Source organism: Ostrinia nubilalis, chromosome 8, assembly GCF_963855985.1.
Source record: "Ostrinia nubilalis chromosome 8, ilOstNubi1.1, whole genome shotgun sequence".
Classification (NCBI taxonomy): domain Eukaryota; kingdom Metazoa; phylum Arthropoda; class Insecta; order Lepidoptera; family Crambidae; genus Ostrinia; species Ostrinia nubilalis.
Window position 1 is genome coordinate 5148572 of NC_087095.1, and position 24631 is coordinate 5173202.

Below are 24631 nucleotides of genomic sequence, written 5' to 3' on the forward strand. Positions count from 1 at the left end.
TAACTTTATTTTAACAAAGATAAGAGGTTTATACAATCAACATTTATACAGATAACATTACAACAGCGGTTATTTTGGCTTAGTTGAGCAAATTCTGTGTCATGATTATCACAGTGTCATTGAAATTACTATTTCCTGTCACACGGTTCTGTATAACAGTTTTATCTCGAAAAGCTTTAGCGTGTACGACTGCTAACCGCACCGGACATTATATTTGTTCTCTTTTTATTTAAAGTATCAACGAATAAATTAATTTAACATTATGATAAAACCCCCAAAACACAGAGATGAATATTTTTATCCACAGCGTTTTTTCCATCAACGTAACTAACATTTGCGTGAGATATGGACTTGCTTGCCTTTCTTGGCGCCCAAGTAACATTGAAATAATTGAAGTATCGCCGTAACAGCGTGCGAAACAGGCGTTTATGGATAGTGCTGTTATATAACATTACACCGCGAGACAATGACACGATACAGTACGGAGCTGTGCAGGCGCATCGCAGTAACATCCAATGAGGATCATTTCGATTTTTAGCTGTGAATGCAGATTTATAGGGCTAAGAAATCCTTAATACACAGTGCAAAAATTTTTGTTCTACGACAAAAATTGACGAAGTTATGGCCAAATTACTAAAAAAGTTCACTGACCGCCCGGCGCGGGGACGATGACGTCATTATATCCGATCCGAACGCTGCCGGCGTACTGCGTGGATAGAAAATATATTTTTCTAGCCAAATTATCAGTTTTAGAGAAAAACTTGTAATGACATTTATTCATCAGAATAAAGTAAGCTATCGATAGGTAATTTTTAAAAATGGAAATTGTGAAAAATAACGCAAAAAATCCATACGCTCATACGATTCAATGGCACGCAGAGACGCGATTGGGGTCTCCGCGGTGGTATATTTGGCGATTTATTCAAATAAAGTGTACATAAGTGTTGTTAGAGTCATATCTTCTTCCAAGTAAAATATAAAAATGTATAAGTATTAATTTATTTACTTCTAACAATAAGGTACATAACTTCTAACAATAAGACATTGCTATGAAAATCATTTCGATGTACACTTAATACTAGAGATGAAACGGATATCCGGTAACTATCCGGTAGGCCGGATATCCGGCCTAAATTTACTATCCGGCCGGATACCGGATAGTAACTCACCATCCGGCCGGATATAGGATATTAAAAAACTACGACAATTTCCTATTAATAAAATGAAATACATTAAATCTTTGGGGTAAATAAATATCAATAAAATGGCTTATAATAATGACGGCTTTTATTTAAAGTCCAAAAAGTTACAAAAAAGCCATATTAAGGCCTTTCAAAAAACTAATTTCTTTTTTAATCTCTAATGACGAATACATAAATGGTAAATATCTGTTAATGTCAAAATATTGCCAAATAAATTTTCGCTATTCAATCACACACTCACGATGGCAACCAAAATCGCCCGAATTAATCTGCCCCCTAGACAAGTGGCAAAATCTGACATTCTATTCGGATGAATTCGATTTTCGAAAAGTGACTAGTCTAGTCTACTAATAGACCCACTGATCGCGTTCGAAACACCTGTGCGGCGCTAAACTCGTCACGACATGCAACGAGACAATGGGCCAACTATCCGGCCGCCGGATATCCGGCTATCCGGCCTAGCAGCTGGCCGGATATCCGGTATCCGGTATCCGGCCAAACAACTATCCGTTTCATCACTACTTAATACCTACCTGTTATTTAGTTTTTCTGAGTTAAACCTACACACCTACGTCTATCTATTCGCCGTTCCGCCTATGACTTATCCCCCCCCCCCCCCCCAGGCCAGAAACTGGGTATTAGCATCATATTATGTATTATTATGTTCAATACAAACAATCATTAAGTTACACTCACCCCAACCGCGTCTCCGCATTGCATCGAATCCTATGAAAATGTGGTTTTTGGATATAGCAATACTTATTTTTCACAATTTTTATTTTTAAAAATTACTGGTCGATAGGTTACTTTATTTTGAAGAATAAATGTTATTAAAAGTTTTTTTCTAAAACTGATAGTTTAGCCGGAAAAAAATATTTTCCATCCCATTAGTACGCCGGCTGCGCTCGATTCGGATATAATGACGTCACGCGGCCTTGCGTACGTTGACTTTTAGCGGCAAAAACGGCCTATGTTTATTACTTAATATCTTCGTAAGTAATGGTCCGATTTGGATAATTCAAAAAGATATATCTTTCTTATGTCTTAAAGATTAACGTAGATACTAGTTTTATTGAATTTTCTACAACAGTACTGATCCTCATTCTCATTGCATCCGTAGTAATTGCCTCCGAGCTAGATGCTGACTGAGTCACGAACGAACACGACAAAAAGTACACATTAATTAAAGACATAAAGGCAATTCTGTTATATGAACTGGTGTTTTAACGAGGATTCGTTAAGACTTTTAGACCCAAGTCATGGTGGAAGCAAGTGTTCACCATTCTGGTACATCATCTTGCTTTTATGTGCCATTATCTTGATCGATTTCATATCGCCTATCGTATGTGGTCAGAATTACTGGTTCTGCAACGTAGCTAAATAAAAAATTGACTTAGTTTCATACTGATGAAAGTCGTAGTGAGTCATACGCGTCATCTCAAACGCTATGAATGTGTTTACCGCGGCACAACACTCTGAAATAGTGAAAATCAGAATAATTTGCACAATTTAAGAGGTTATTTACCAACAAATACATTTCATTATTCGCCTTTCCAATAAAAGTTTAACGGCACCTAGTCCTAGACACCAGATTACAATAATTAATATCAAAATTGTAGCTCTACGATGCCATCGGCATGCTTGCGTTGAAAAAGGGTTTCAAAGAGCGAACTTTCTTTGAAGTCCTTTCAGCCAAATCGTTTGAATTCTTTCTTTTACGAAATGATAAAGTACAACATGTTGGAAGTCAAGGAACCGTTCAGTGCTACTAAGATATTTTAATTGGAAACATTTTTTCGTGGCCGAAACAACGATTCAACTCCAGCGTTCATATCAGAAAGTTACTTTACAAAAATATCTAAATAGGTAGATACTTCTTAAACGGATCGTTAAAAAGTTATGGCAGCTATATTGGGCTACTTCTTCCATAAAGATTTTACGACTGAGCCTGTACAGATTGATGTCGACTTGAAATGATTGCTCGGCTTATTGTTAACTTGAGATTGTGAAAATTCGTACAGTCGTCAGATTTCGTAACAATAATGCAATTGGGTTAAGTTTTCTGTTTCTGTCAGTTCGTAATTAATCGACTTTGGCGAAATAAAATCTAGATCAGCCAGGCTGAACTCAAAGTGTCTCGACTCAATAATAAGGCGCGCCTATCGAGTATAAATCATGTTGGTCCATTTTAGGAGTGACATTTATGGGTGGTTAATCTTTCAACGACGAGGCTGTTCCGGCGATGGTTTCCTCGTCTGTCACCGGGTCGCATGCGCGCGCGCCTGGTGTTTATAACCCGCACACGTCACACGTCACTGTGGTCGTGACCTCGCCGGTTCAACGAACGCTCCGTCAGCCCGTCACCGTCACTGGTCACACTCGCTCCTCGGTTGCGAAGCGTCACCTTACGCGTGAGATACTCATTTATGATTGGACTGTCACAGCCGGCAGTTAAATTAGTTACGATAGGGACAACAAAGACTATTTTTAAAGCACTTCGGATTCGCCTTTTGAAAGTTTTCCTTTTGTGTGCTTCATTAAAACCGGATGTTTCATGAATTTTAACAGCATTTCCTGGATCTTTTAATTTGGGATACTGCCTCGTCTGATAGCCGCCAGAGAGAAAATAGATCTTCGGCCGGACATCAAGTTCGCCAAGTAACCAAAAAAAATGTTACTGACTAAACATTATCATAAGCCAAAACAGCGATCAACTGTGTGGGTTTTTTGTTTGGAATAATACCATAGTATGTATCAAGGTCCATATACCTACTATACACGGCAAAAAATCCCTTACTTTGTATTGTATCAAGCCAATAAGCGGTTCGACAAGTTTACCAGTAATAACTTAGTCATTCATTAGCAATGGCCGATTTTTCACGTCGTGATGATGAAATATTACTGTCGATCGTTCCTACCTACTTTAATAAATTGCCTACTATGTCGTTGCCGTCCATTCTGCCATTACGAGTCGTTCCAAAGATTTATTTTTTATTCAACGTTATATTGCCTCGTTTCTTTTTACCGAAGTGATTCATAATAAGTACAAACGCGAACGGAACTTAACGCATAACAAATGAATTACGAACATTTGTTAATAGCTATCTTCATTGTTAACATGTCAGTTTGGCGTTAATCAAAGTTTTTAGCTATTAATTTAATTAACTTGTAATTAGGTACTGTGTAAAACAATCATTCTGATTATTTGGACATCAACACTAAACTGTAAACATAATACCCAATGTAATTCCGTCGAAGGTTTACTGCATTCTGTTCGTCTAATCGTCTATTAGTCAAAAGGAAACCTAACTGATTTTAAAACCCTAAAAATAAATACGGCAATTGGTATTCCGTCGAGTAGATAATAAATGTCACGCCCCTCGTGTTTGCAAACCCAAAGGATGCAGATAGATATTCAAAATGGGCACTTCCTCCCGGATTAACTCTGGTAATGACAAGCAACGTGGATGTGATGTTGCTTTGCATAGTATGAATTTAAATGAGGGGATTATTTAATTTTAGAAAACTATTACTGATATTTATTTATGAACTATGGTTATCATTAACATCATTGCACGTACTATTATCTACTTAAGCACACTGGCATAGCTTTAAGTAAACACAAGTTCAATTTCAATTAAATTGTACTAAAGATGTCTTAAGTGTATTGGATTCTTCTTCTATGTATGTATCAGTCTCAGACACGCCACATCCTCAGCCAAAGTCCTTACCAATACGTCTGCTGACGACACAGCTGTCAATGGCAAGTATGCCATGCACATTATTCTGCATAATGAACCTCAATCGGTGCCAGCATTATAGTAACGCTGGGTATAATGGTCATAGGAATGTAAGTTGCAGTGGTGTTTCTAAATTACTACATGTTACAACAAAATGCGCGGATAATAGCATTTCAAACAAGCAACTGCCCAAGGCTCATTTTATGACGTTTAGGTCTCTCAAGTAGACTCAAAGCATAAAGCTTGGATCGGCTTGACGCCGCAAAAACACTTATGAACAGCCTTCTGTTTTGGGCTAAGATAACATTGGAAACCGTCTAATAAGTAGGTAGGTACGTCATAAAATCTATTCAGACTACGAGCTACTAGAGGATTGGCATCTAGCTATACTGAGAAACCATTTTGACTCCTTGGTAAATGACTAACATCATGAACTCAAGGTTCCAATGGGCAAACCGGAAATTGGCAATTTCGTTGACTTCCGTGCAAAAAGGTAAAATACACTCAAATCAACTGACAACAAATCCATTTACTAATGGATAGAACTGAATTCTCAAGACTGAAAATGAAAAGATCGTATCCAAATAGACGCCAGCATCGTTGGTTCTGTAGTTCTGTACCATACTATACAATAATTACTGTCCATTTCCAGCTATAACAGCCGCACTCATTTACAGGACAGACGTCAAACTAAGTTACGAAACAAGAAAACTAAACTTGGGAAACACGAAGCTAAATTTTGGAATAATAGCGTACAAATGATGTTACCTAGTTGGATTCCTATTTTTTTAATGCGGACCGTCACAATTTTTTTGATAAAGAGACACTTTTGCGTTCGGACCATAATAGTCATAATGAGGATGAGATTTAAATTTCATTACATTATTTTTTAAAGTCTCAAAGGACAGTGCCAATCCATGTATGGAAGTTGGACCAAGTGCTGCCCAGAATGAAACCATAGTGCATTTTGTTCCTCAGGCCAATACTAATTTGTAAACCGGAGTGCACTAAAATCTATCCCTGGAGTTAAGAGAAAAAAGAGTTTTGTTTTGAATTATTTACATACAAAATATCATCGATGTATACGTACTACGCATAAGATTTCGCGATTGTGGCATTAAATAATACTCGCTATGTTGAACTTAACCATACTGCATCCGTACACCTTACTTTAGTACGACTTCGACATTCTTTTTATACGATCTAACGCTGTTTTAATTGTTTGGTAAGTTGACAGAAATTCATTATTTCCAAAATAAAGCAAGAAGTTTTAGTTCTCTATCCTTGCAAAAAATCAATTTATTGGTGTATTACAATCGATTATTGAAGTTATTGTAAGCTAAAACTTCTTGCTCCATTTTGGAAATAATTAATTTCTGTCAACTAACCAAACTACTGTAACAGCGCTTGATCGCTTATAAAGAATGTCGAAGTCGTACTAAAGTAAGGTGTACGGATGCAGTATGGTTAAGTTCAACATAGCGAGTGTTATTTAATGCCACAATCGCGAAATCTTATGCGTAGTACGTATACATCGATGATATTTTGTATGTAAATAATTCAAAACAAAACTCTTTTTTTCTCTTAACTCCAGGGATAGATTTCAGTGCTCTTTGGTTTACACATTAGTATAGGCCTGAGGAACAAAATGCACTATGGGTTGATTCTGGGCAACACTTGGTCCAGACCCTGGCACTATCCTTTCATTAATAAAAATAATGGAAATAAGCGTATACGCCACGTTGAAAATTTCGTCGAATTCGAGAAAGCATAGCATAAACATTGCGTGCGCAGTAAACGGGCGCTAAAAAACAATAATATTTTTGCAATAGGCAGTAGAACATAATAATGAAGACGTGTATTGGTGGAGTTCATTTAATATACTAGCTCTATCTAGAGCTAAACTGCTCTTTAATGTTGTTGTTTGAAAAAATCAAATTAAACCAAAGAAAATAAGCACGAAAGGAACAATAAATACTAAAACCAAACTTTACCAAACATGCTGAATAAAAATATTTTTCAGCTGGTGAACTGAAATATACCTACCGGAATTAAAAGGAAATAATCAAGACACGACTTTTTTTGAAGCGTTCTATTTACTTAGCCTTCGATGATAATAAGGCGTGGCGTGTACTGCTGACACATCATGTCCAAAATCTTTCTTACGACTTGTATTAATTCGTTAGATTTTTTTTAAATCTCAATGCTTCAAAAATACGCCTCTAGGTAATGTGCAAATCATAGGCAGCTTTCGAGTGCTCGTTTTATAAAAGTAGGTGGGTTGACGAGTGAGTAAGGCGTCAGATTTATCGTGACTCAGAATTTCGGAACAGGTTTTAGCACCGCAAAGTCGAATATATCGGGCAAGACAGCGCGGAGCTGAGTGAGTTTTAATGCGTGGAACGACCTGACACCACGGCAAGCTAAAACTGTGTGGTCTTAAGTACTTCTAATAGATGCTGTTTTCCAACAAAAATGTGTTGTCTGATGTGCTGTCAACTATACAGTACAAAATGAGCATAAATTGGTTCAATAAAAAATGATCTCTGGGTCATTCCATGACAAATGTTACCGAGGGTGAAAAACTAAATACATATGTTCTTTTCGCATTAAATCTGATGAATTTTGAAAGTAAACATTCCAAATTATAATGTGCAACAAAAAAAATCTGAAAGAAACAAGTAATTTTTAAGTTATTAGTCTTCAAAGTCTATACTTAAGTCAACTGTCTGAATGATCATTTTCTCTCTAATTTATTGGTAATACGATTTAAAAAAAACTATCAATCTGTGAAACGTTTTGCCACTGTATGATTCGAGGGTATTTATCATAGTATTGGTAGATAGCGTCATAGTCCCAAAAAAATAGATAATCATCAAGTTTTAAGTGTGTTTTCTTGTTACTTCGGCGATGTAACACCCGAAACAGAAAAACAGGTATTTGTTTTATTATTGTACCTTACACATGGATTAGAGTAACAATATTTGGTAAAAGTAAGGCCATGGTAGTAATGATTTCAAACACTAACTAATATCTGAGCATGATACTAATTTAGTATGTTTCTTTCTTGATTAAAAACTGTAACACCCGAAACGTTTCGGGTATTACATTTTTATTTATATGTCGATAATGTGTGTATATTGCTTGGAGAAGTGAAAAAGTATTACTGTGAGGGTCCTTTGACCTCCCACTAGCGCTGGCATCGGAAAAGGAGTCATATTTCTCAATTTAAGACTTTTTTGAAATGTCGACTTAACACTAAAATTAAGGTATTGCTAAAAAGTGTCGATGTTTGACATTTCCAATAAATATCGTAATTAGAAATTAAAGTAATGCTATTTCAAGCCAAAAACAATAGAAAAAGCTATATTCTGAGGAAAAATTAAACTTGAACTTTGTATATTTTTTAAAAAAAGCTGCTTCGTAATTTCAAACCAGAATTCGCTCTATTTGTGTTTATTTGTTGTACTCCTTATTTTGTAGTACCTAGAGACTAATAAAACACCGATTTTATCGATAAAACGAGTTGAATTTTCGTACTCGTAACACCCGAAACAGAACCATTGTAACACCCGAAACAAAGAAAAAATTTATAAAAAAATAGTAAAACGTTTTATTTAACAGTGATTGTATGTTACATGGTTTGTAAATGTCATACTTCAGAAGTCCTGTAAGTTTTAGGTATGATTCCTTAAGAATATTCGCTAAATTTCGAGTAAATGCAGCAACAGTCAGAACATAGAGGCAAAATCTCGTAACGCCCGAAACGCACACTGTTCGACTCATATTTTCGTTATCCTACATCCTAAGCTGTACAAACTTTATTATTAAGATAAAACAACTAAAAACGGACAGATTAAGGCACTAACATTATTAAAATACTATTTCAAAATACATGAAATTGTTGAATATGTGTGTACGAACGTAACACCCGAAACGATGGAATGACCCCTCTACAAGCAGACAAAAAAAAAATTAATTGTTAGTCTGTGGCTAAAGTCTGATGGTTTGACTGATTTAATGAAAGTTACAAAATATTTTTATGGACCTATCAAATCTTGAATCTATCCTTGTCATAAACAGTTTAGCTGTTCCTAATTATTGGGTTTAGTTCTACACAGAGTTGCCTTTCTCATTAATTTGGCAATGTTGATCTAGCTGGATGAACTTACATCAGAGATTATACCTACATTTTTACTGCAAACTCACCTTTTTAACTTACGTAAGATGCCACAGTGTTTACTTTTATGTGCTGTTGCTGTTGTTTGTAAGTTACATGTCGTCATAATTTATTATTAAAACTGGATGACTAAATTTAAGTGATTTCTACTGAATATGAATTACAAACATAAAATATTTTACCTCTTTCATATTATTATAAACAATTATCCTGTTGTAGTTATTTCCAATTTTTTATTTCAATATTTCATTATAATAATCTTCTTGTTTTGCGCACATAATAGAGGATTAAAGGCAAAACAAACAAACCTATGATTTTTTTAGTTTTCTCTTATTTTATTTATTTATTATTATACTAGCTTTCCGCCCGCGGCTTCGCCCGCGTGGAATTTTTACTGTCACAGAAAAACTTTATCAAAAACTGGGATAAAAATTAAAAACTATCCTATGTCCTTTTACTACAGTAGCTGTTACATCTTTTATTTAAGTAGTCTAGTGTCTTAAATCCTCTTGAGGTTTGTCCAGACACTATTGTTCTCTATACAAATAAAATAAATGTTTTAGTATGTACATATAAGCATTCTTTGATATTATACCATTTACTCGGCATTTGATTCTTTTTATTTAATGATGATAAACAACTTTTTTGACAAAATAATCGGATTAGCCTCTAGCCCGGCAATACACTTATTTATTCATGTTGTATTAATTGACTGATAAGAGCACAGAAAACCCTATTAATTACTTAGTAAACGATTTCAATATTAAATTGAGTCTGTGATTAAGGAAATATAACCACAATCAATCTGTTAATGAATGGCTACGATAATTTAATGAAGTCGCTATTTACCTCTACGATTAGGTAATTGTTTATGTAGTTCATTAAATCAAAAGTTATTTTCTGTCTGTGGCAGTACTAGTAGTGTGGAATACTGGCTATGGTTTTTTTTCAGCTAGACAAAATAGCAACAGCTTGAATAAGTTTTTTTTTATGGGACAGGAGGCAAATGAGAGTCTACAAATGTAGTGATTTTGTTTACAATCTGTTTTGTTTTATTTTCAATAGAATTTTCAAGGGCTTCATGAAATAGATTTTGATAAAAGCATAGATTAATCATATCTTAGTTATAGTAAGAAAGAAAAGTGAGGAGTGAGTGAATTTAAGTTGATAGTTGAGACTAGGCTGGGCTTTATTAAACTAAGGATATTTTTATGAAAATTATTTTACTAATAACTTTCTCAGCTTCATAAAATATAACGTAATTAGATTTACCTAAATACTTATGTCTCCCAATTATTAAATTACATGTTATTTTACATTTATTAGAGCAGTAGTAGTAGCAATGTCAGTTGTGTTTGACCAAACCAAGATTTCTATTTCAGCTTAGATCACAAATAAAAAATATGTCTTCATTTGAAACTAGATGACAATCAGTGCATTAAAAGGAAAGGCTAAAAGATTTCTTAAATTAAATTATGCTCATTATTTCTGTGTACTTGAATTTTAAATAGCTCTCAGCTAATTTGGACATGGTCAATATCTCTTGCCTCTAGCTAGAGTGAATGAACATGATCTTGAAATTAAAAGCTGACTACTGTGTGTATCAAGTTACAAAATAGGCCTGTGTTGTGACTAGTGCTGAAATCTGGTATTACTGTAGAGTCTACAGTAATACCAGATGTAGACATTGAAAGGAAGTCATAGCCCTACTCAATTTCACAATATTTACTGATCTTGATAAATCAAATTAAACTTTATTTTACACATGAAATTCAATATCATAGAGAGCTTATTTCATACTGAACAAAATACCTAATGAGAACGAGCCAAATCGACACCTTTTATTTATTGTCAGTGGTGACTGGTGAGCAGGCACCAAGTGTAAAATATACAAAGGATGTTACTTACCACTTTCAATATACGGCAGAGCAAGAAGTAAGAAAACTATGTATCCAATTTCACTGAACATTGTCGCTTCCAAACACACACTTTTTGTATTACTAAGTCATTGCACATAGAATACAGCTGATTTTCAAACCACACAAAACCTTTGTCTGTTTTCGACAGAAACGCATGCGCGAACAAACAATATTTTTTATTTACAATACAATAATTTATTATTTCGACACACTTAGCACGAATTCAAAGAACAACTTAGTCACTTCAATCATTTACACTGAATCCGAAACAAATTACCAACTTATGAATCGTTTCCTTCTCGAGTGGTGTGAACCGATCAATCCACACAGCAACATCCATTAAACTCAAACAAAGAACTAACGAATACACAAGCTTTATCAATGCAACATGTTTATCGTTTTTAAGATACTATTCTTATCCTAATTAATTAAAATTAAACTAAGTTTCTCAACGTCCCTACAACCTGACATATTGGAAATAATTTTCCACAGACTAAAGTTTGTTTTTTTTAATGACGAGACCAACAAAGAAATACAGATTCACTCTCTGTATGTCATAGACAATAACAAAATCGTTACTTTTTGTTGTTATCAGTGTAACGTTATTTTACAAATAGTTTATACCGCCTGTTTCAGGTTTCACGGTAAAAATTTCACCTGTAAATAAACCACTTTTCATCTCAGACAAAAGTAACACTTAGAGATTACTGACTGAAACTTTATCAGACTTCCCTCACATAACTCAAGTTATAGCCCGACCAGGAACATAAAAACCCTCGCCATGTTGCGGAAAACTAATGGTACTAATTTCTTTTAATGGCAACAGTAACTGAAAACTTCATTGACATGTCACCTTGCATGTCAGTCTATTGCTGTCAAAGTGTAAACAAACTTTATTTTAAATGTACGCAACTGATTTTGTGAATTAAATTGCTAAAATCTTTTTATAGTCGTGAAAGAAAAGTGGTTAACAATGTGTTAAAGTATTTGTCGAAGAGAAATACTAAGGGTTCGGACAATATTTTCATTGAATAATGTTTCCGACAAAGGTTGTCAAATTGACTGACATGTTTATCGTATAGTACAGTCCACTATGAAAATTAGCTGTGGTTTGTTTCAACTACCTATTCTAAAAAAAATTGTCACTTTCTAAGTGTTGAATTTTATGGAATGAAGAATGTTCACTAATTTTGTTTTTTAGCTTTCTGTATTCTCTGTAAAAAATAAAAAATACACGTGAAAGAATTATTTCGATACGTCAATTAGTTTCCAAGATATTGAATTTTAAAAGTGCGGGCGGCGGCCGGCCCGCCATTTTATGCGCGTGACGTCATATTACAACGACTGGCTCATATTTGTATGGGTGGAATCTTGCAAGCTGAATTAAGACCCAGTTCCAGGCAACCGATTAAGCTGAAATTTCGCAAACACATGTGATTTGGATGACCATGCAATATTATGATGACATGGAGCTGATCTGATGATGGAGCTGGAAGGTGGCCATAGGAACTCTATAATAAAACGACTTAAATGCATCGAGTTTGGGCTCGTTCGTTTTGTATTGATGAGTATTTTAATTCTATATAGTAATCGGGGTCTAATGATGGAGCTGGAAGGTAATTCGCAATAAAACGACACAATCGCATCAAGTTTGGATTTGGTTCAATTTTAATTTCTGTGATGGGTCTGGGTCTTAATATGTATAATAAGTTTGTATTTACAAAAAAAAAATATTTAAGTATGTTTATATCCGTTTTCTTGTGAGCGGACGCTGTGAATGTACGTCACACGGGGTCACGTGACCGTCGGCGGGACTCAATATTTAAGCGAACTTTGAATGCCTATAAAATCATAACTACTGGGTATTTTTGAATGAAATAAAAACTAATGTATTTGTAAATGTAAAAGCTTAACTGTAACATAGGTTTCAAGTGATTTTGCATACCTAGTAACATTCTCAATTGGGAAAGAAGTAACTACCGAGTTTGAAGCGTTCATGAGCAGACATTGCGGTTGAATATTCAAGTTCTGAATTTGATTATTGATGAATAATAAAATAAATCCTACTAGCTCGATTGATGGTTTCATTTAATTTATTTAAACCAGGTTACCTATAATAATATTTTTTCTTTAATTTATGAAAATATCAAATTAACCCGTAATCCCGAATCCTGATACATAAAGTTAGCCTATTAATTTAGCACAATTTTGTATAATAAAATAAATCCTACTAGCTCGATTGATGGTTTCATTTAATTTATTTAAACCAGGTTACCTATAATAATATTTTTTCTTTAATTTATGAAAATATCAAATTAACCCGTAATCCCGAATCCTGATACATAAAGTTAGCCTATTAATTTAGCACAGCTACGCGGGCTACAAAAGCTAGATCTGCGATGCTGGCCGCTCCGGGCTTCGCCCTACGCGGCGCTCGGCCTGCGGCCTCGCATTCGGAGCTCGGCCTTCGGCCTCGCAAAAATTACACGGGGCTAGTTTTTGTTTGTCGCGGTGCTCTTGTGCTTTTTTGACGCAACACAAGTAAATCTATGGCGACTGTCGGGATTTGAACCATCGCTCGGCCTTCGGCCTCGCCTTTCTGTCTGTCACTGGGCTCTAGTCCTTTTTTGACGCATTAAAAATAAATCTATGGCGACTCACAGGCTTCAAACTATCGCTCGGCCTTCGGCCTCGCCTTTTTCCACGTTAGCTAAGCCCCCCTGCATACAATTTGTATGGAAAATTTAGTTTCTTTAGGAAAACGGGTGAACGCTTGGCGGCCATCTTAGATTTCCAAAATTTTGCATTTTTCCCTTAATCTGGACCATTTTCCGCGCCGAACCCCATTTTTACTTTTTTTCTAACTTCACCCAATCCCGAATTACATTTCCTTCAAACCAGCCATGTCCTGAAATTTTGAAATCCTGTAACTCTCAGTGTTACCAGGTGATCGAGTTGAAAATGGTCAAATGTCATTAGTTTGACCTATTTGCAGGAGGCGTCATCCAAATTTCTGACCGGAAGTCGTTATTTCCATTTTTTACATTTTTTGACTAAATCTTCCAAAGTATGGCAACACTGGAAATTTTTGTTTTCCCAAACGATACTCCTTGACAAACTACGTAATCGCCCCATACAACTCGACTTTCCCAAATGTTGCCAACTGCCCGAAAAATGCATTTGAAAAATCAGAAATCTGAAACTTTTTACAAAATGGCCGCTCACTCGGTCGCCATCTTGATTTTCTGACATTTCGGATTTTTCCCATAGTCTGGATCGTATAACCGACCAAACCACATTTTTGGATTTGTTCTGCCATATCTCCTTCTGTCCGCCGTCCTTAACTTTAAAGACACCCATGTCGAAAAAAATACTTCTCCCCGTAGCTCCCAGTGTTGCCAGGTGATCGAGATGAAAATGGTCAAATGTCATTTGCACGACCCCTTTGCAGGAGGCGTCATCCAAATTTTTGACCGGAAGTCGTTATTTCTACTTTCGACATTTTTGGACCAAATCTCCCAAAGTGTGGCAACACTGGAGAAATTTCTTCACCCAAGCGACACCTCTCGACAAGACACACAACCGCCTCATACAACTCAACTTTCCATAGTGTTGCCAACACCTCGAAAAATGAATTCCAAAATTTGGAAATTTTCAACTTTTTACAAAATGGCCGCCCACGCCTCCGCCATCTTGAATTTTTGACATTTCGGATTTTTCCCATAATCTGGGTCGTATATCCGACCAAACGTCATTTTTATTTCTTTTCTGCCATAATTCTTTCTGTCTGTCACTAACTTTAAAGACACCCATGTCGCAAAAAAATCTTTTCCCCATAACTTTCAGTGTTGCCAGACTTTTTTCATAAAAATGGTGAAATGTCATTCGGGTCCCCAAATGTCACCAGACTGCATTCCAAGTTTATGGAATTTTTGGAAATTTCCATTTTCTACTATCCGGGGCCGTGGTGGAAAATTTTCTTCCAAAATGGTAGTTTTTTCCGGTTCATGGCAACACTCGAATAATAGACCAACAATCGCCCGGAACATTGTACCCCACTCCGGTGTCGCCATCTACCGAAAAATTGCTGTCAAACTTTGGGAATTTTTATGCTCGCAACAAAATGGCCGACGGCTCAGCCGCCATCTTGTTTTTTGATAATCTGTGAATGTGGCTCTTAAGAAGACTATACATGTCACAAATACTCAAAAGAATTTTTCAAAAACAATTGCGCATCAAAAAGTTACAACTCCCCAAAAACACCCCTGAAAACGCGTTTTCAATCCAAGATGGCGGCGCGGCCATTTTGTTTTTCCGTTTTTTTCCTACATTTTTGAACACACCTTGGCAACCCCAACCAACCACCAAAAAAGAAAAAATTCAGGACCAAAAACAAAAAAGTTGATGTTTCAAAAATTTCCGCCATATTGTTTTTTGGTTCAAAAAATGTAAAAAACCTGGGTGTCAAAAAATCTAGTTTAATCTTTAATCTAATCTAGGTACGACTGTCGGTCAGGCTATACCTACATTTTGTATAATACTTAAAAGTACTTTCATAGTTATTTTGTTAACTGCTATCCCAAACTGAGGCGTCTAACTTTACTAGAAGTATGTAATTTACTGTACATAACTGGCATAAGTAAAGTGTGTATTAAAATCTTTCTTAGAACCTTGTCCTGACATCTGCAGGTCTCCAGCTTCCTCATTGGCCCTGGAGCAATTCCAAGTATACCATAAATAAAAGCCTAATTAAAGTCATCAAACGTCTCAGTCATTAATTTAGAGCCACTAGAACTTCATAACTATGAGTTGTTTTTTGTGTGTAAGCTCACGTAAGGATATGTGTCCCCAGCTGACACATCTGTATCTTTGTAAATATTTATGCTACGATAATGTATTATACCTCAAAAATTACAGTCGAATCCAATTAGTAGGCTCTCCCATTTTCAAGACTCAAATACTGTTAAAACCACGATCAAAAAACTATGTGCGAGTATCTCCAGCTGACACATCTGTATCTATCAATGTTTTATACCTACAGTGTGTCCGGGCATGTAGTGATCAAACTTTAAGGGCGAAATCTAGGGACAATTTTATCGATAAAAATACTTCCAATTTCGGGCTTAATCAATTTATCGCAAAATTACAAGGATTTAAGTTTTTAATTTTTAGTTTTCACCTCTTCCTTCAAAAACAAGTGAAAGCGTGGGTAGCTTAACATTATTAAGCAAATATTTTATATCATGCGATAGCCAATAAAATTATCTTTTAGTCGAAGTAGAAAACAGACACAAGTTTCATACATTTTATGGGAGTAAGAATGGATTTAATTAGTAAAATACATGATTTTTTTCACTTCTTTTTCAGTTATTTTCATTTTTCCAACACAAGAAAAACCAGGTCGTTAAAGTATGTTTTATTTGCATTGTATTATTAGTGTTTGAGTTATTCTACAAAACGAATGTAAATTTATTAGTCTACGTCTATTAGTTTCGACGCAATTGTTGAACAAAGATACCCCTTCCCAGCCGGTTGCATAGAGCTGCTAACATGCGAAAATGCACTGCCTGAAAGAATCACACAACCTATTCCGACGCGCTATGGAACCGGCTGAGAAGGGGTATCTTTGTTCAACAATTACGTCGAAACTAATAGACGTAGACTAATAAATTTACATTCGTTTTGTAGAATAGCTCAAATACTAATAATACAATGTAAAAAAAACATACTTTAACGACCTGGTTTTTCTTGTGTTGGAAAATAACTGAAAAAGAAGTGAAAAAAATCATGTATTTTTCTAATTAAATCCATTCTTACTCCCATAAAAGTATGAAACTTGTGTCTGTTTTCTACTTCGACTAAAAGATAATTTTATTGGCTATCGCATGATATAAAATATTTGCTTATTAATGTTAAGCTACCCACGTTTTCACTTGTTTTTGAAGGAAGAGGTGAAAACTAAAAAATAAAAACTTAAATCCTTGTAATTTTGCGATAAATGGGTCAAGCCCCAAATTTGAAGTATTTTTATCGATAAAATTGTCTCTAGATTTCGCCCTTAAAGTTTGATCACTACATGCCCGGACACATGTATATCCATGTGCGACATTATTGAGTAGGTACTAATGAGAGTACTTACCTACTTACTTGAATGAGTAGGTAGGTAGATAGATTCCTACGGCAATGGGGCGGTGTGGAAAGGGTTGTATTTTTGTTTAGTCTCTACTCAATGCCATCAGCGTATTCACTCCACTACTGCAGGAACCTACTAGCTGCTAAGATTTAAGTTATGCCTGTACCAATAGTCAGTTAGTCGGACAGTGCAGGACCAGTCGTTATGGAAATCTTTGGGGGAAGCCTGTTGGAAAGGCCTCCCCTCCTTTGTTCTGCAGTAGACGTCATTTGGCTGAAACGGAGAACGGAATGTTAATAAAACAATGTTATGTAATATCGGTAGCTACATATTTTATTACATTATAAATAAGTTAACGCTTTTTAGACCTTAATCGGTTGGTTTAGTAAAATGTTAGTACTGTAACTATCACTTGAACCAATAAATTTGCTCGACTCTAGGACATGAGGCAAACACTCAAACTCAAGACCTAACTCCAGTATAATATGATCATAATGATATGTTCAAACTCATAATATAAAATTATAAATACTATTTTAAAACTTTGAGCCACTATCTTGACAAAGAGAATGGGTAACTGGCCATGACCATATGAAACGTTTTTATTTTGTCTGTATTATGTAGTTCGCAAAAATACGATAAGTCTCATCACAGAGACAGTGCACTACAGTGGTCTCATTACACTGAATGGTGATGCCACCCCTACCGCATCATTCCTCTATCGCAGGACCTCAAGTCAGTCTGATTATACTGCAACAGGTTGTGTGATTGCAAACTTTTTTTTAATTTTACCACACAAGGCAAGATTTGGCCGTTTGAAAATTAATTACAAAGGATTACCTATGACTTGGTAACTGAAAACTGGCGTATCTACTAATCGCAGTATTTAAAGTTTGTGCAAGCACTGACTGGCCTGACAGCAGTTAAGTTACCACCCTATGCTTTAAGCTTAGTAAGGTTAATTTTCAAATGATATTTTTGCATTATGAAAATGATAAGGGAATTAAATAATCATAAATTATTTTAATTGGAAGCACACTTTGCAGTATTTGACACAATAACACACAATGTATGATTCTGTCATATTAATCGACATTAATGATTGGCTAAAATCGTGTGTGGTTGATCCAAAAAAGAGCTTTATTCAAGCAAAATATAAGTAAATTTTCTTTGGAGCAACCATCCGCATCTCACTAATATTGTTTCATTGTCAACATGTAATATTATTATAACTCCTGTAGTAATAAAACTAGTATTTCGAAGCACATTGTAAACGAATTAATTAATATGCAGTACAAAAATATGTGTATAAATCACACTTTATGCGAGTAACAATCGTATATTAGTTTATTTAAATAATGGCATTACACACTTTATTGCCATAATAATATAATAAACATTAAATAAGGCATATTCAGATACATTGGCGATATTTGTAGCAATTAATTTCTTTAAAATTAGGCTTGTTCACCATCTATACGAATTATGACATTATTTTCTATGATGGTCTAAAATCGGCATATTTTGGAGTATGTAAGTCCATATTAATGTATTTCATAATTATTTTGAATCCCATTTATTCGAATTGAATTTTCATCATGTGTTTTTATAGATTTAAGAAAATTATTTGCACAATTTGGACAGCAAAAGTCTCCACAATAGTTCTACTATTTGAAGATAGACAGTGAAACAAGCCATCGGTAGAATAGGTAAACGCTATCATTTAGCTATGGGCAATTGGTATTTAGGAATTTCCTCCTTTAGTTGACTAGGTGTAAATACGCCCTTTTCTGTGATGATGCCGGTGATTAAGCTTGCTGGAGTGACGTCAAAGGACGGATTCCAGCAATTGATACCTGAAATAAAATTAAATTGAGGTGTTAACATGGTGGCACAAATTGTTAAAAAAAAACTAGATACAACCCGATCGAGCTAACTGCGCGCTGCGTACCTAGCTGGAATGCGACTCTCCCTCCCACTTACCTATACCCGCACACCTCGCGTTCGCTCCGTCTGTATCAGACCGTCGATGTGACGTCACGGCTGCCAGTTTCGCAGTTAACTCGACCGGGTTGTACAAGTATAGAGTATAACTGCGGTAATGAATTGATAAGGGAAGGGGGACATTTGACGTTACAAAAGTACACCCTTTAGCACTGCTCTACTACCTAACCTAATGAGTTAGAGTAGGCGCACACCGTTGATTTTTAGTTGGCCGATAGTTGTGCCCGATTTCAAATTGTATGAAGAATCGGCCAAATCGAATCGGCGTAGTGTGCGCACTCCCATACTGATCAACTGCCCGACTGAACTATCGGCCGACGAAAAATCAACGGTGTGCGCCTACTCTTAAGCGCTTTACCTAAACCTACTTGTAGCTCATTAATTTACAAAAATCTGTATTCGGTACTGTTATTTAGTGGCAAATTTTAATAATACAATCCAAATACGCTTCGTTTTCCGGTACGTGTCCTGCACTCCAGAACCTTGCTGCTCTATCGGCCGTCAGTTTTGCGTACTATGTGCCCTGCCCATTGCCACTTCAGCTGCTTCAGCTTGCTAATCCGTCGGGCTACGTCAGTGACTTAAGTTCGTTTACGGATCTCCTCATTTCTGATTTGATCTCGTAAAGAAACACCGAGCCTAGCAAGAAACATAGCCCTTTCCATAGCACGCTGAGCAACTTTGAGCTTCTTTAAGAGCACGTGGGAACGCAGCGTTGGACGTCCACCCACAAGGTGGACCGATGACCTGACAAAGGTAGCAGGAAGGCGCTGGATGCAGGCCGCTACCAACCGTGCGATGTGGAAGTCATTGGGGAAGGCCTATGTTCAGCAGTGGACGTCCTGTGGCTGAAATTATGATGAATCCAAATACGCACCTGGCGCGGCGATCCTATGCTCCCCAATGTGGGTCATTTCCCTATCAGGCCGCTCCTCGATTTTGATCCTGTCGCCCGAAGTCAGCGCCATGTCGATGGAGCTCAGTGGCGCCGCCACGTAGAAAGGCACCTCGTGGTGTCGCGCCACTATTGCTATTTGGTACGTTCCGATTTTGTTCGCGGTGTCACCGTTAGCAGCAACCTGGAAGGTTTAACGTATAGATTAATAAAATGATTTATTTCTACTTTAGCTTTTGAATAAATATCGTTATAGAAAAATAATTATGTTTGGAAGAAATTTTGAGAAAGATGTTAGTCGCAATTTAGTAGTTGGTTGTTACAGCAGTACCAATAGGGTTAATCTTTGCCCCTTTACTCGGTAGAGAGATAATTCAGATAAATATTATAAAATTACGTAGCAGACTTCACATAGAAGCAGCAGCAAACGACGTGTCGCAAAATTACTGGTTTCTAAGTCGTCAAAAGGTATCTTTCAGATACAAAGAAAACAGTTATACTATAAGCTTGGCCTATTGCATTTAATATACACGGATTGAAGAGAAATAACAAAGACAACATAAAGCATTCCAAAATAAAAGTCGTCTCATTTGTTACAGGTGGCATGTTGTATTAATTTATTAATCATAGCTTTTTTATTATTACATTATCTAAACAACATTAAATGGTTTAAAAATGAAAAACATGTAAAATAGTATAAGGTATTATTTATTATATTTATAGAAAATATAAAAGAAAATTCAAAACAGAAAGTTCTTTATAGATACTCAAACTTTATCTCATCTAATATGAATTAATGGTAGTCTAGAATCTATTCATGCTTGTCTCACACGACATTAGTAGTAAATGTTTATAATAAGTCTAAACTATGTTCTACGGACCATTACACAGTCCTTTCAGCAGTCATGCTTGTGCCTGAAAACAAAAACATGTGCATGTGCAATCAGTTTATTTAATGAACATAATAGATTGGTAAAGGGAAGGAAAACTTGATTATGTATTAGATAACACTTACCATGTTATTATGATGTTAATTATTGAAAGTCACTAGAAAAGAAAGGCCCAGTCTTTGTTATTTCCTAGTGATTGTTGATAAATATTAAGTTTTTTTTTATCAATAAATGTTTTTAATTCCATCACTCAAAATCGTTATCGAAAGATCACTTTATACTTCTATTTTCATTGAAATGTGTGAGTAGGATCACTATGCATTAGTGAATCTAAATTTTTAAAGTTTGCATTATTATAAGTTTTAGTTTTCTCGAGGATGACGTCATATATTGCTGTTCTTCGGCAATATGACGTAATAAAGTTGAACTTTTTTAGTATGATAGCATAATAAATTAAAATAATGACAAATTACAGAAGAGGTAATTTGTCTCTTACATTTTTAAAGTACATAATACATACCCGGTCAGCCCCCACGACTACTGCAGTAATATTCCTCGAGTGCATCAAAGCTGACACCATGCTATCTACTATAAGAGTGGCAGGTATCTTCTCATGGACTAACTCATAAGCAGTTAACCTCGCGCCTTGATTGTACGGTCGAGTTTCCGTGCAGTATACATGCTCTAAAACAATAATAATCAAGTAAGTACATATAGCAGATAATTGGCATAGATTTTCCTCATATAAAGTACTAGCTTTCCGCCTGCGGCTTCGACCGCGTGGAATTTTATTTGTCATAGAAAAACTTTATCGCGCGCGTCCCTGTTTCAAAAACGGGGATAAAAAATATTCTATGTCCTTTCCCAGGACTCAAACTATCTCTATGCCAAATTTAATTAAAATCGCTTCAGTAGTTTAGGCGTGAAAGCAAGACAGACAGAGAGATAGACAGAGTTACTTTCGCATTTATAATATTAGTATAGATTGAATCAGAATCTCGACACTAGAGGAAATTTTATAAATATGCACTATGTACTTTTAGGGCAGTTTTAAAATGTCTAAAGATGCCTTACCAAGCCTCTTAGATTCAAACAATGACCGTATCACCCCGAGGGCAGTTCCGTAGCCAGCCGTGGCCAGGCTACCGGTGTTGCAATGAGTGAGTATACGAACTTGGCCGTCTCCTTCTAACCTGTGCAGTATCGCTTCTGACCCGAACTTTCCAATAGCTTTATTGTCTTCTATATCTTTGGTGAGCATACTTTCTATACTAGTAATAAATCTGAAATATTAGAAATACATATTTTAAAAACATTATTTAGAATTAAATTAACTAAAACAATATTTTAATTTCTACTTTATTTTGCATAAAAAATTGTTAGAAGTGTATTTAAAAAAGTTATTTTCATACCTAAACTATCTATTTAATAGTCGCAAAGAGCAGATTAATAAATTAAATGATGAAATTTTAATGTGAATGCTGCTTTGAAACATAGAATAATAAATCAATTGGAATTTGTTACAACCAAGCCAAATACATTTCAATAGTCAATATGATGTAACCAAGGACAGAAGCACACACCTGTCTTTGAACTCACTAGGTGAGACATTTTCATCAGCACTTAGAGTATTTGCTAAATTTATCAGTTCGTCGGCTGCCAATTTTATGTTCACAGCTGTTGGCCTTGCCGATACCAGATAATTGAGCTTGCCTTCAATCTGCAATTACAAGATATATTTTAGGAGCTTTCATAACCTATAATGCCAGAATAACATGTAAGTTTCTTGAATAAATTGAGTAGCAATTTTGAACTTTATTCATTGCATACAAGGTTGCCAAGTAATTCTAAATCTCAGCTAATAAAGAAGTTAGATTAACTTGAACTACTGACCTCTTGCCGCATGACTTTCTTATCATCTATCTCCTCCTTGAGCAACTCTACGGCTAGAGATAAGCACCCGACTATGGCTATCGCGGGAGCTCCTCGGACCTACCAAGATTTGAAATATTAACAATGAAATCTAATAGGTATTCATATAAATTCATGTTAACCATATTTACTGTAATTTGTACAAATATAATCTATTTATCTGATAGATTTTAGAATTTCGCCAAACTAACCTATCTTACCTGCATTTTATTAATAACTTTCCAACCATCTTCAACACCCTGTACTTTTACGTATCTGGTTTGTAAAGGCAGTAACAACTGGTCTAGGATTTCAAGATTTCCACGTCTATATCTAATAGATTCTAGACTCATTTTGTCTCAAGTAAACCTAAAAAAGAAATACTCATCTAGATTTAATCGTTCAAATGTAAACATTGGAGACTAAAAAGATAAGATTTATCTCCTAAAATTTGAGTTTAGATTCAAGTGTTGAGATAAATATTATACAACACTTTGATACTTGTAAATTATTAATTTGTTAATCCACGTTAGTAAAACTGAATTTTAATTGCAGAATGTAGAAAAATAATAAAATAGTAAAAAATATTCACCGAAGACACGATAAAACTAGACTACTATTTGAACGTTTCAATGGTTTGACACTGACATTGACAAATGTTGGTGGCACAACTGGCAAACACAATCGGTATTAAAAAAAACGTTTACCGGTATGGGTAAAGCAATCCAGCCTCCACTATGAGCCTCCAGCTGCAGCTAAACAAAATAATGTTTATAGTTTCATTGTATTTTTGTCGCTATTATACTATTGTGGTATAAATTGATTAATAAAATAAAAGAGCTAAATGACCAACAGTGAACCCGCGCGCTTATAAGCATTCTATTAAACCTATTCTTACTCATAATTCTTTTCTAAGTTAAGATTATGGCGAAATGGTTTCAATTTAGAAAGTTAAATTACGCGGAGAATAAAATCAATGAAAAAGGTTTCACTTTCCAAGAATGAAAACTTTTTGTTACTTTTTGTGTTTCATGGGAAATGACCATAGAGTTATTAACTATGGAAATGACGTCCGTATTTCATGTTCTATTCTCTATGCTCACCTTTAGGTGTTGCTTGTATTTTGTTCAATTTATTTAAAAAGTACCAAATGTATTGTGTTCTCCGTAACGCTCAAACATTATACGATACTCAAAAATAATTTATCAATGAAATTAATGATCCATGAATGTTCTGACTCATTCAGTTTGTGTGCAATCATCTATAGTCTGGTCCGGGAGCACGTAGAATTTTGTCTAATGACCCCAAGCTACCCATCAAAGAGCATAAAAGAGTAAGAGACGGCACTCCATAGATATTTTTTGAGCTCACGCACACATATGCATTTTAGAGAACGACCCGCAAATCTTTACCAACCGCACAAACTACGGGCGGAGCTACCAACATAATGCCTTATTTTCTGACAGTATTAGTGACGTTCGTAATAACTTATCGATTATCGATACTTTGCTAGGGTTGTAATTGCATATCGATATCTAGTATAGGAACCTTCAATATTTTAATGATTACTATTTTTATTTTATACTATGTGTAAGTAAAACGAAGTTTTGTAACGTAAATTATTTATTTCGAAATAAAATAGGTATATTACAATAAGTATTGAACATGACATAGCAGTTGTAGGCATGAGGAATTATTGAAAATTATAACAAAGTACAGAAATGATAATTTTGTAAACTTTTATTTTCACAACTTTT

General features: G+C 35.3%; 2 protein-coding genes across 2 annotated transcripts in view; both read right to left on the minus strand.

Moving 5' to 3' along the window:
• Window positions 1-11534, minus strand: part of LOC135073794 (disintegrin and metalloproteinase domain-containing protein 10) — a 69686-nt gene extending 58152 nt beyond the window's left edge. The window contains exon 1 of the mRNA XM_063967973.1: window positions 11031-11534. Coding sequence (XP_063824043.1) covers window positions 11031-11091 — 61 coding nt within the window. The 5' untranslated portion in view covers window positions 11092-11534. The remainder of the gene's footprint in view (window positions 1-11030) is intronic.
• Window positions 11535-17481: 5947 nt separating this feature from the next.
• LOC135073776 (methylthioribose-1-phosphate isomerase) lies at window positions 17482-23514 on the minus strand. The gene is made up of 8 exons (XM_063967947.1): window positions 23467-23514; window positions 23096-23243; window positions 22857-22955; window positions 22547-22683; window positions 22038-22246; window positions 21484-21647; window positions 20056-20257; window positions 17482-19030 (listed from the first exon to the last, which is right to left on the minus strand). The coding sequence occupies exons 2-8, from the start codon at window positions 23225-23227 to the stop codon at window positions 18894-18896; spliced, it is 1080 nt and encodes a 359-aa protein (XP_063824017.1). The 5' UTR covers window positions 23228-23243; window positions 23467-23514; the 3' UTR covers window positions 17482-18893.
• Between the last annotated feature and the right edge of the window lie 1117 nt (window positions 23515-24631).